We start from the raw sequence: 12,225 nt of genomic DNA, 5'->3' as shown, positions 1-12,225 counted from the left end.
GGCGGCTCACGGGCCGCGTGGCAGCGGGCGGGAGCGCGGTGCTCCGGTTTTCCCATCTCTGATCTCGGATAACTTTTTCCGTCCATAGGACATTCAGCACACGGAGGAATTTTTCATCAAGCCCGAGTCCCGGATCGCCCAGCTGGACACGTCCCAGTGGCCCTTGTTGCTGAAGGTGGGGCGGGTTATAGACAACCTGGTGGCACATCTCTGCTCCTTCTGTCTTTGCTCAGCACAGGCCTGTGGCGACGCACAGCTCCTTCTCTGTGTAACCCTCCTGCTAAGAAACAGCATGTGTGACACCCAGCAGAGGCAAACCCTCTGCGTGCAGAAATCACGTTAGAAAATTTGTCTAGCGGTATGATTTGCATGCCTGCTTTCTGAGTTTACTCTCTCCTGTAGAGACCTTACCAGATTTCTTCAGCTCTTTATTTCAGTCTGACGGTGGCCTTTGGTCTGCGTAGGCTTCTGAGTTGCTTGTGCTGAGTTTCTGGGGTACACTGGGTCTATTCTGCATTGTAAAGGCTGGTATTCTGCTGCTGTGCCATCTCTTTCAGTGCAGGATTTCTGTTTCTTTCTCTTTCTGTAAAACATTGTTGTAGTTTTATTGTTGGGTCATTTTCATTTTGGAAGAGGCCCTTTCACTTAAACGTATAAATCAGACGTGTAACTGGGGAGATGTACTGGGGCAAAGCAAGGCTGAAACCAAGGTGAGCTCAAGCACACTTGTAACTTTTGCTTGCATCTTACAGAACTTTGACAAGTTAAATGTGATGACAGCACACTACACACCGCTTCCTTCTGGTGCTAATCCCCTGAAGAGAGAGATTTCTGACTATGTTAGGTGAGTGCAGTAAGGGCCAGAGTGGTTTATTTTTCTTTCACAGTTAATATCTTTGAAACGTTCTCTGTTCAGTCTTCCCCTTGTACCTTTCTGCTTGACTCAGTGCCTTACTACTAAGCAACAAATGTCTAAATGGGACCCACTGGTCACATCCTGTAAAGTTTGCTCTGTTCTGGGGTTGTGGCTGGTCTGTGCACGGACATGCAAACACTTGGGGAATTCTCTGGGGTCTTATGGAAAGTTCTTTGGCCCGCTAGGCTTTGAAACTGCTTGGAGTTTTTGTAGCATTTCATTTGGTTTGAGTGCAGAGCAGCAATGAGCAGTATGGGGAGAAGAGAATTCTTTGACTGTGGAATATATCACTTGCTGTGCACAGAGCAGCTCAATATGTGCTCACTGAGAGCAGCTGTGAGGCTTGTCGCTTATTTGGCTGTATAGAAATATATTTCTTTATAGCCATGGTAAATATTACCAAAGTTCTTGTGCTATTGCTATGTTTGCCCTGATGCTTAGCTCCCTACTGTCTTGTCATCTTGCACTATAGGTCTGGCTTTATTAACCTCGACAAACCTTCCAATCCATCTTCCCACGAAGTGGTTGCATGGATCCGACGCATCCTTCGAGTAGAGAAGACTGGACACAGTGGCACTCTGGATCCAAAGGTGACCGGGTGCCTCATTGTGTGCATTGAGAGGGCAACGCGACTGGTCAAATCTCAGCAGAGCGCAGGTATGTTTATTGCCTGGGACCATTTACACTAAGTGACTGGTGAGGTATGGAGTTCTTTTGGAGACAAAATGGAGTTTTGCTGTCTTTGAAAGGGCTCCCCTTCGTCTTCAGTGCCTCAAGCTTAAGGGTTGCTTGTACTACTCACTCCAAGCCAGTGAGGGCGCATCTGTGCTGTCACAAGTGTGTTTTGAATCCTTCTCTGGGGCTTGTGCTGGTTTAAGTCAGTGGAAACACTTCTGACAGACTGGTTTCACGTGCTGACTGAACTTACGGCCTCAGCTTCTACCAGTGCAGTGAAATAAAACTTGGTGAAGAAATAAATGTAGCTTAGATTTATTTTGTTGGAAGAATAACCAACTCCATAATAAACTGTGTGCGCTTCCTAGGAGAGGTGGCTGTGAAAATTTCAGGGCTCTGTTGATGTGTGGCTGTGAAGCAGTGTGGACCTTGAGGTCAATATTAAATGCAAGTGGCCACTCCTGACTGCTCTTGTCGTTCTTTCAGGCAAAGAGTATGTGGGAATTGTTCGGCTGCACAATGCAATTGAAAGTGAGGCTCAGCTTGCCAGGGTAAGTCTCGGCACGCTCTTAGCCATGCTGGCGCTTTGCGCGCGAAGTGTTCAGCATCGGTGGGAGATGAGAGGGAAGGAGCGGAGCTCAGGTGCGCTCTGTGTGTGAGGTGATGATGAAGTTTATCCATTCTCTGAGTGCAGTGGTGCTGCCCTCCTGCAGCACCCCGATTCCTGTTCTAGGGTCTGGGTGCCGTGCAGCCTCCAGAGACCCTCCAGCCTCCCAGTGTCCTACTGGGGGCTGCTGTGGTGTGTGGCTGGCTGCCTGCAGGAGTGAAGTGGTGCCGGCAGGGTTGGAGGCCCTCTTTGAGGGGCTCCATCCCCACTGAGACGAGGGATGATGTCTGATCACATACTGTCACCTGATGAAAAAGACCAGCTGTGCTTACTGGCAGATGGGGTTGCATTTTTACCACATCAGTGATTCAGATGGGCTTTATTAAAAATGGCATCACCAAATGACAATGAACCTTGTGGTTTCTCACTCATGGAAGTGGTTGTAGTTGCCGCAGACCCCAACGTGCTCCTATGTTAGGGCACAGGTGTGAGCTGTTACTTCTGCTTCTACCTGCAGGCAATAGAAACTCTGACAGGCGCGCTGTTCCAGAGACCACCCCTCATTGCTGCTGTCAAACGACAACTGAGAGTCAGAACCATCTATGAGAGCAAGCTGGTGGAGTATGATCCTGAGAGAAGATTAGGTAAAACAGGGCTTTCTTGCTTTCTTCCTATTAAGCTGAGAGCTCATAAAATTTCCTGCGAAATGGGCTGCTTCCTATACTTGGCAGATGTCTTAAGACATAAGAGCCTCACCACCGTCAAGCAGTAACAGCTTCATGCATTACTTTGGTTGCCAAGAAGCAATTCCCATCTATTTTTTGTACTACTGCGTCCTTCATTGGAGAGCCAAATGATGTCAATTAGATGGCATTAGCACTCAGTGCAAAGATGACCTTCATCTATCACCCCAGGCTGATGGCTCTGCAAAGGGTTGTACATACAGCTTGTCTTGGAAGGAGCTTCTAAATGTGGTTCATTTCTAGATATGTACTTAAATACTTTTCTGTCCTGTCCTGCATTTCAGGTATCTTCTGGGTGAGCTGTGAAGCAGGCACATATATCCGAACACTCTGTGTTCACCTTGGTTTGCTGCTTGGTGTGGGAGGCCAGATGCAGGAGCTCCGCAGAGTGCGCTCAGGCATCCTGGGAGAGAAGGTAGAGTGTTAGCTCTTAACTATAGCCAGCAAATTTGAAATTGTTAGAATTGCAGGAGGTCCATGGAACTGTGCTGTTTTCACAGTGTTAAGAGAAGGTATAGGTGCATGGTGGCTGGGAGAGGAGTTTTGTGAATAGCCCTAAAAAAGTGGGAGTTCTTGCCATAGGCGGTCTGTAACCAAAGTGTTGAGTTCAGTTCAGGGTGTTGCCCCTGTTCTGGTAATTAAACTTTGGGACAGTGAGGGACTGGGAAGCGCACCATGGTGACTGAAAGTTTGGTTTATGCCACCTGTGTTTCTCAGCCTACAAACCACGCACGTGCCGCAGGTTGAGGCCTATGAGCTGTCTGCTGAGCCGTCTGCGGCCGCTTGGTGTCAGGGCACAATGCAGGGAACGTGCTTCATCCAAATGAACCTGGGAGATGCGGTCTCGTGTGGTCTTGAACACGTGTACAGTCTTTTCTGCCTGATCATAGCTGGATCCTGCTACCAGTCCGAACTCCAGAACTAACTTCTTTCCTGGCAAAGCAGGAGTATCGGAGTGCAAGTGCTTCCCCACCCATTTGTGCTCTTACCACATCTGTAATCACTGGCAGTCATTTCTGAATTCCAGGTGTTGGGTACTTACAGCTGCTTCAAGACTTTATTCCATGACACAGATTAAAGAGCTGCTTAATGTAGACTTCTCACTAATCGTTGTCTAGAAGTCCCGGGTATTTGTTTAAATTTGGCCATATTTCAAAGTTTCGTGCAGACGGACCTTACACACTAGATCCAAGTGCTGTCTGAGATTAGGAAGTTGGAAGTGTGTGGCAGCACAAGCCAGTCTGACCTCAGGCTGTTGATGGAAGGTATTCTTGCCTCTTTTATGTTGCTTTTTTGACGCTTCTGAGTTGGGCATCTGTCTTTCACTCCCTTTCAGCACACTATATGCTGTTGGACTTAAGCTGTTTTCTTGTAGGTGTTTCAAGTTGGCTGGTAGGAGAGTTTAGAGGGGTTGTGTCTTTGCAGGACAACATGGTGACTATGCACGACGTACTGGATGCACAGTGGCAATATGACAACAACAAGGATGACAGCTACCTGCGAAGAGTTATCCTGCCATTGGAGAAACTGCTGACTTCACACAAGCGGCTAGTCATGAAAGACAGTGCGGTGAGTTCCTGAGATAGTGCCAGCTGTGACTGCAAAGTGTCCTCCTAACTTGTACAGATAATATAATAAACGGGGGATCAGGATCCACATGGTGTCCAGTGCTGTCCTGATTGTGAGCTGTTTAGGACCTAGTATGGGCCACTGCCAGATCAGCAGTAAGATGCAAGAGCCAAGAATTGAGTGACAGAGAAGCTGCTCTCCTCACTTTAGGATGATGCTGATGGTTATAAGAGATCTGCCTCACACGTTTACTGTGATAGGTGCTTTGCTTTGCTTGCTTTTTCCAAAGCCCCCGAGTTTTGTATAGTGGACTGTAAAAAACAGATATGTGGGGATGTAATGGGCTGTGGGAAGTTAAAATATCAGAGGCACCTCTCTAATAACTTATAAGCCCTCCTGTTTCCTACATTTTCAGGTGAATGCCATTTGCTATGGAGCCAAAATCATGCTGCCTGGTGTCCTGAGGTATGAAGATGGTATTGAGCTTAATCAGGAGATTGTTGTCATCACCACAAAAGGAGAAGCCATTTGCCTAGGTATGAAACTCCTTGTTCTTCTTGTGCCCAACTAACTGCAGAAATAACAGACTGTGGTGTGCAGACATGTACAACAAATGAGCCCCCATGCGCAGAAGGTTTACATGTGCTTCCCGATGGGGACTGTGGGTTAGTATGGCCCAAGGCAGCTGGTGTTGGGCAGGATGTTAAGAAACAGCAGCTGCATCAGTCCTTGGCAAGGTGTGAAGAGTTTCTCAGCCTGGTTTCAGCTGTGTGATGCTCAGGTGCACTCTGTGAGGTGATGATGAAGTTTATCCATTCTCTGAGTGCAGTGGTGCTGCCCTCCTGCAGCACCCCGATTCCTGTTCTAGGGTCTGGGTGCCGTGCAGCCTCCAGAGACCCTCCAGCCTCCCAGTGTCCTACTGGGGGCTGCTGTGGTGTGTGGCTGGCTGCCTGCAGGAGTGAAGTGGTGCCGGCAGGGTTGGAGGCCCTCTTTGAGGGGCTCCATCCCCACTGAGACGAGGGATGATATCTGATCACATACTGCTACCTGGCACATCACACTTCCTGAGCAGATCAGTGTAAAAGGACCTGAGCAACTACCAGCATCTGTGAAATGACTCAAAAGGGTGCTTTGTTCTAACAAGGGTCTTCAGAGAAGCTGAAGCCATACTGTACAGATGATGTGGTGCTCAGTGCTGCATGGCCTCATGCTCCGTCCAGACCCATGGGACTGAGGGGCCTCGGAGGTGTAAAAACAGCCAAGCCTTTCCACCTTATTGTTTGTGCTGCCTGCACGCTGGTCATCTCAGGGACCTGGCAAGAAAAACATCATTTGTTGGTAGGATTAGTCTCCTCTAATTTGGCTCTGCAAGGTTTTGGGAGCTGACAGAGGTGCAGCACTGCTCCTTTCTGCAGCGGTGTGGTTCCCTGAGCTGCCTGGAAGTGCTCCAGCAGCTGCTCGTAGAGCTCTTCCCCATCCAGTGTTGGTGCTGCTCTGGGAAATGGTTGGTCTTATGGTGGTCAGTGATCCAGAACTGGTCTTCTGTTGTAAGCTGGAGAGGCACGTGCTTATGGTATGGTTAATCCATGACTGACACACTTGCTGCCGTTGAGCAGGGCAGCTCTCCAAAGCGTTACTCCGGAACTTGCATCCAGTGATGTTTTGGGGTGAAATGGCACTGGTGGGGGGCTGTTGGTCCTCTTTGTGTGGACAGAGGAAGAAAAGGCTGAACGCAGCAGGTTTCTGCATCGCTGTCGCAGTTCTGCTGTTAAAGAGTTAATGAACACTCTGCCTGCTTCTGCAGCCATTGCCTTGATGACCACAGCAGTCATTTCTACCTGCGACCATGGCATTGTGGCAAAGATCAAGAGAGTGATCATGGAGAGAGACACGTATCCCCGCAAATGGGGTCTCGGTCCCAAGGTGAGCAGTGTGGGGGTGCGGTCAGTCCTGGGGCGGTGGTGGGAGCCCAGCTGTTGGGATGTAGGACTCCAGGCCCCTTGGGCAGAGCTGTGCCTGCATGTTCTCCAGGACCTTGAAGTAATTCTGCTGTACTCTCCTCGAGCCATGGTGGTGGCGCTTCCCAGTGCTGGGGCTGTGCCAGCCCAGTGGTGGTGGAAGGACTGGGCAGCTCTCCCTGGGGCTCAGCTGGGGCTGCCACTGGTGCTCCAGACATGGGCTCCTCAGGTCTGTATAGCACCAGCCCTGTTCTGGTAAAGAGCCAAATGATGTGAATTGGATGGCATTAGCGCTCTGTGCAAAGATGACCTTCATCTATCACCCTATACTGATGGCTCTGGAGGGGCTGGGCAAGGAGCTGCTTTTGTTTCTGGTGCAACTGCAGCAGTGCCAAAATGCAAACTGTCTTGTGAGACATTATATTGTGCCTGAAGGACAGGAGCAGTGGGAGCACTTGTTGGGTTCCTCTCCCATCTCAAGCATGCGGTAGCCATGGAAATTGGCAGGTCAGCAATGGTAGCTTAACTGCAGCCAGACTGGAATTTCACTGTGGCGAGTGATACAGCTCAGACTTAAAGCTCAGTGTCAAGTTGCTGTGTCTTATTCCATTCCTGTGGTTCAGGGGAAATGCAGAAAGCCATGGGGATGCATGTACATCTACCTTGCAGCACGCGTGAGGTAATGCAGGCCAATTCGAACATCGCGGAGTCTTTAGCAGCGCCTTGCATGTCATTAAGCTGGAGAAACCTAGTCAAAGGTCTGAGCTCCATGATGTACAGTCATCTTATTCTGCTGCTGTTACTTCCCCCACAAGTTAACCGTTGTTTACTGATGAAGGTGCCTCCTGTCTGAGATTTGTGGGCTGCTGTGCAGGGGATGTTTGTGTGATTTGTTATAAGGTCCTTAGAGAAGCGTTAAATCAGTAGCGCTGTAGTTGTTGGCTTGGCTTGTTCCTGGATTATCACCTCTTAGGCCAAGAGTCAGAAGTTCCAGGGAGGATTTCTTCTCCCTGGAGCTGCAGTCTGACTTGTTGCATGTTGCTCTCAGGCCAGTCAAAAGAAGATGATGATCCAGAAAGGTCTGCTGGACAAGCACGGAAAGCCCAATGAGAGCACACCAGATTCCTGGAAGAAGGAGTATGTGGATTACAGGTGGGTGCAGAATGTGTGGCTCATGTATGGTGGGCAGAGGAGAGGGATGGGCTGGGTGCTGCTGTTTGTGCTTGGAGCCTGGCCCAAGGCTGTCAGCTGTTTGGACCTGTGGGGTGATGGTGGCATTTCTTGCAGTCCCAGGGAACATGCGGCTAGCAGGCAGTGCTGGAGGGAAAGGCCCTGAGCAGACGGTTATCCCTTTCTAGCCTGTGCTTGTGGCTTTAGAGGGAGTCAGTCTGCTAAATTAAGCTGGGGAGGACCTTGCTGTTGCCCAGCCCAGCTGGCCCTGGTGCAGGCTGCAGGTCTTCCCCACATCAGCCTCCCCACCCAGCGCCTGGTGCGGGTTACGGAGCCCTTGCGACGGGGGGAGGGCTTTGTACTTGTACAGAGCAGCGCGAGGCAGCAGCTGTCCTGCTCAGCCTTGGGGATCTTCTCTTTCAGGGATGCTTCCAAGAAAGAGGGAGCTGCCGTTCCTCAAGCTGTTTCAGAGGTGGAGAGGGCTCCAAAAGTGAGTATCGTTAGTGCTGTCTGGCTGTGAGGTTGCTTAGGCTCTGATGATGACTGAATGTGCACCTGTTCCTTCGGGCAGTTGGTATTGGACTGCTTTGGTTCGTTGTTTTACAGGGGAAGGTGTTTAGTATTCTGGCAGCCTAGCGCCCCAACGTGTGTTGTGGTTGCGTGGCCCATGAGCTAGCTGTAGGGTGACCTGATTATGGTCTTACCCCTGGGGGCTTTTGTCTCTGGGGTGGTGTACTTTGGGGGCGAGTCTGGTAGTACAGCATGAGAATGAAGAGCTCTGACTTTTGTACAAGCTGCAGTATCCAAGGAAATACGTTGTATGGAGCCACAATGGAGGTTTGTTGTGCCAGAGAACCCTTCTGGAGGCTACAGACAGTTGCAGAAGTGTCCATGCAAAAGTTGCGTGTAAAGTTCCCTAAGTCAGGGTTTGTGCTGTGATCTAAGTCAGGGTTTGTGCATGCACTTGGAAAGGTGCAGCAGTGTTTCAAACTTCGGACCATTTTGGGGTACAGGAAATACTGAGAAATACAGGGTGCAATTCTGGCAGAGGCAAATCCTAGACAGTGTATGCTGGAGGGGACCACTGGCAGTCTATAGCTCACCCTCCTGCTCAAGGCATTGTTAACTGCAAAGTTTGAGTCAGGCAATGGGCTTTCCAGTTTTCCTGTCACTTGAGTTCTTTTGGAAGATGGCGTGTCTGACAATGTGTTCCCCTAACAGAGGAAGCGCGAGTCAGAGAGTGAAAGTGAAGAGGCTGTGACCCCGCCATCCCCTGCCACCCCACCACCAGAGGAGCTGAGCAAAAAGGAAAAGAAAAAGAAGAAGAAAGAGAAGAAGGCCAAAGAGGCAGCTGAGAGTGGGGGAGAGCAAATAGAAGTGGTATGTAACTCAGTGCTGGCATGGTATGGTCCAAGCACAGGAGAGATTGCTGTCTCTCCCTAATACCTCTGGGATAAGCTCATGAGCATCCTGCTGTGCATGTCCCCAAAGTGCCGGGCTCCCCACAGGCAGAGAAAGATGGCTGTATAGGTGCATTTGTACATTGAAGTGGTTGAGGGTGGTGGGAGATCAGGCAGGTGAGGCTTGTGGGGGTGGATCTGCAGTGGGGCAAGGCTGGGGTGAGCAGCCATCTGCGCCCCAGGGCGGTTGGTGGGTATACTGTTCCTGCCAGGCCACCTCTGTGCTCTGGTGCCTGGTGGGAGGATGGTGCCTGGCATGCTGCTGGCGTTCAGTCAGTGTGCTTGAGGGCTTGTACGGTGGTGAGGGAGGCTTGCGGCCATGGGGAGCCTGCACTGCGTCTGGAGTGGGGCTGTTCCTCCTGAAATGAGCAGTTGAGGGATTCCTTTTTGATTCCTTCCTGACCTCTCCAACCCCTTCACAGACCAGTGAGACCAGCACCAAGAAGAAGAAGAAGAAGAAACAGAAGGAGGTAGAAGAGAGCTCAGAGTAAGCGACTGGATCTGTCCAAAGCAGGCGACCTCGTCGGTAGGGAAGGAGGAGTCTGAGGCCTTGAGAAACAGAGGACTGGCTGCATGGCAGAGGGGCCAGCAAGTTCCAAGCTCCTTTTCTGCTGTGTATATGAGTGAGTGGGTGTGTTTGCCCAGGATACGCCCTGCTCAGGTACCCCTCCTCATCCTGTTTTAAGGGTCGCCAGAGGAGTGGGGTGCCTGACTGCCCCTGCACTGGATTGCTCTCTAAAGCTGAACACCGTGATGCCAATAGAAGTGGTATCTTCAGGGAAGCTCTTGGTGTCTCTGTTTTAACCTTGAGAGGGAGGAATAACGTTTCTCCCCATCTTGTCCTGCCTCTTTCTTCTTTTCTTCCTTTTCTTCCATGGTTGGAGCTGTTACCTGACAGTCACAGAATGCGTTGATGTCTGGAGGACAGGCTTTACCGCAGCCCATCTGAATGAGTTTGGATGGGGACAGTCAGAATGGTTATTTGAAGGGCTCTGGTTTGTTTTAACCTGGCCACGTGCTTGGCTTGACCCTCAGCTAAATGAGATCAAGTAGTCCTCCCAGATATTCTTCAGTACTTTTTTTAACTTTATCATGAAAAGATTAGAACATTAAATTCCTGCCTTTTGCTTTATTAGTGCAGGGACCTGCTTCTTAGCTGTCGGTGGATCCCCAGACCCAGTGCCCCAGTGACCTTGCCAGCGTGTACCTCTTGCTGGCTCTCTACTCTTCTCTACCCAGTTGTTGGAATGGGACCGCAGTGCTTTCGGTTGCCTTCTCTGGTTTTGATATCTGATGTGCTTTGAAGGCTCTGAACTGTGGGGTGTTGCTGGGAAGGGAAGTGACCAGAAGGCGGCTGGCCAGTATGCTTTTCTAAAGGGCTGTTGGGACTGGAGTCCTTTTGAGGAAAATAGTGGCCAGAAGCAGCTCTGCAGCTCTGGCACTGGGTGTGGGCCTTGAGCAGTTTCAGAAAGACTTGGCCTAATTTCTGTCTGGGATGGCTCTTTGGAGGTGGGAGGTTTCTCCTCTGTCACAAGGGTAGTGCTGAACCAGGATTTTAGACTCTTTTAATGGGGAATGATCCAGGCTGCTTTGTTCTGAGCTTCATCCCTGCAGACATTCTGTAATGTTTGTCTTAGCCTCGTGCATTGCTTTTGTCTTAACCACCTGACTTTTCTCCTCTCCGATGCTAGAGATACACACAGGCAGTGGGGTGAGCAGCTGGTGGCTGTCAGAACCTGAGCAGAAGAAAAAGTCCATTTTTATTTACTCTTTTTTTACATAAAAATAAAAGCCCTATTTTTGAATGGGTGATTTTCTTGCTCATCTGGGTGGTCTGTTCAGGGGGAGGGGAGGCAGCTTAATGCAGGTGCATGCTGCAGCTAGGCAGGTAAATAGCTGTGCCTTCTGCCCAGCCTTTGTGCTGCTCTCCTGAAGAAGCTGCTGGTGCAGAGAAGTGGTCATGTTGACATAGACCATCACTAGAGGGGCCTTTGTTCCTGGTCAGGACTTCACAGGTATTTAGGGGCCACCCTCCTCTTTGGTAAAACCCACTGGGACGTGTGCCTGGCAGCTGAGTGTTCTCTTTCCTTCTTTGCCTGTGCTGGAATGAGCTGTTGGAGAGGTCTGACGGTCCTGGTCTGCCTAACCTTGAGCGTGGTAGCATCAGGGAGGTGGGAACAGACTTCCAGTTGTGAGCAAGTGCGCAGCCTTAGAGGTAAAACACCAGTCATGGCAATGTTTCAGCACACGTTTATTGCTGCTCATTGTTTCCCTGCAGTGGATCAGAACAAAGGTCCCTATTGCACATCAACAGATTTATTTTTGGCATCCTTAAAAAATTGCACAAGACTTCTTAGCCCCTTTCCCCTAGCTGACTGCTGAACACACAAATGAGATTCTTTCACCTAAACGATGGCTATGGTGTGCCCAGGAGCCGTGGTGATGCTTCCCGAACATGGTCATGGTGGGGCTTGTGTGTCGGTACACTCCTGCAGAAGAAGGACCCCCTTTGTGAGGGTGGCCTTTATGTTTGCATACAGTGTGCGAAACACCCTAGACTGGAGAACATGCCTGGATGATCTTTGTAGAGACACTGTTTCTACTGCATGCAACAAACACTTGTGGCTGGATCTAATTTACCCATTGAATTGTCCCTCTGGTGTTTGGTCCATGGGACTTCCTCAGCTGCTGCTGAGTTTCTCCGGCCAGGCGGTAACAATCCAAGCTGCACGGTGAGAATTAAATACAGGGAGTTTTTACAGCTACGGTTGCACAGGGTGAATCGGAAAACTCCAACCTCAGAACGTAGGGTGAGACTGCCTAGGGGTGGCATGCTCTATGCCACCTTCACCAAATCCACACTTGCCTTTTTCTGCTCTTCCCATTTGTGAAGGGAAACCCTTGGATGTCGGAGCTCTGGTGTGGTTTGTGTGAAGCCTCATGAACACCAGCCATGCTTTCAAGGTGTTTGTGATGCAGTGACTGCTCCAGCGATGGCAGGGGACATCGGCGTGGAAAGCCCCTGCTCTACCACTTCCCTTGGGACTGATGCAGAGAAGATCGGCCGAGTGCTCTGAGCTAACAGGGTGCCTTTGGGCTCTGCTGTAGCCACTAACTTAGCACTGCA

The 12,225-nt window shown here is 50.2% G+C and overlaps 1 protein-coding gene across 1 annotated transcript; it reads left to right on the top strand.

The window, feature by feature from the left end:
* Window positions 1–94: 94 nt before the first annotated feature.
* Window positions 95–9,854, top strand: DKC1 (dyskeratosis congenita 1, dyskerin). The gene is made up of 13 exons (XM_009889233.1): window positions 95–175; window positions 753–844; window positions 1,389–1,573; window positions 2,078–2,142; window positions 2,716–2,842; window positions 3,226–3,356; window positions 4,367–4,510; window positions 4,926–5,046; window positions 6,315–6,433; window positions 7,517–7,620; window positions 8,062–8,128; window positions 8,860–9,018; window positions 9,521–9,854. Exons 2-13 carry the CDS (start codon window positions 774–776, stop codon window positions 9,587–9,589), a joined length of 1,362 nt encoding a protein of 453 aa, XP_009887535.1. The 5' UTR covers window positions 95–175; window positions 753–773; the 3' UTR covers window positions 9,590–9,854.
* The last annotated feature ends 2,371 nt before the right edge of the window (window positions 9,855–12,225 follow it).

This window comes from Charadrius vociferus, unplaced genomic scaffold, assembly GCF_000708025.1.
Source record: "Charadrius vociferus isolate BGI_N301 unplaced genomic scaffold, ASM70802v2 scaffold7, whole genome shotgun sequence".
Lineage (NCBI taxonomy): Eukaryota > Metazoa > Chordata > Aves > Charadriiformes > Charadriidae > Charadrius > Charadrius vociferus.
This window is presented reverse-complemented; position numbering and strand designations above follow the sequence as displayed.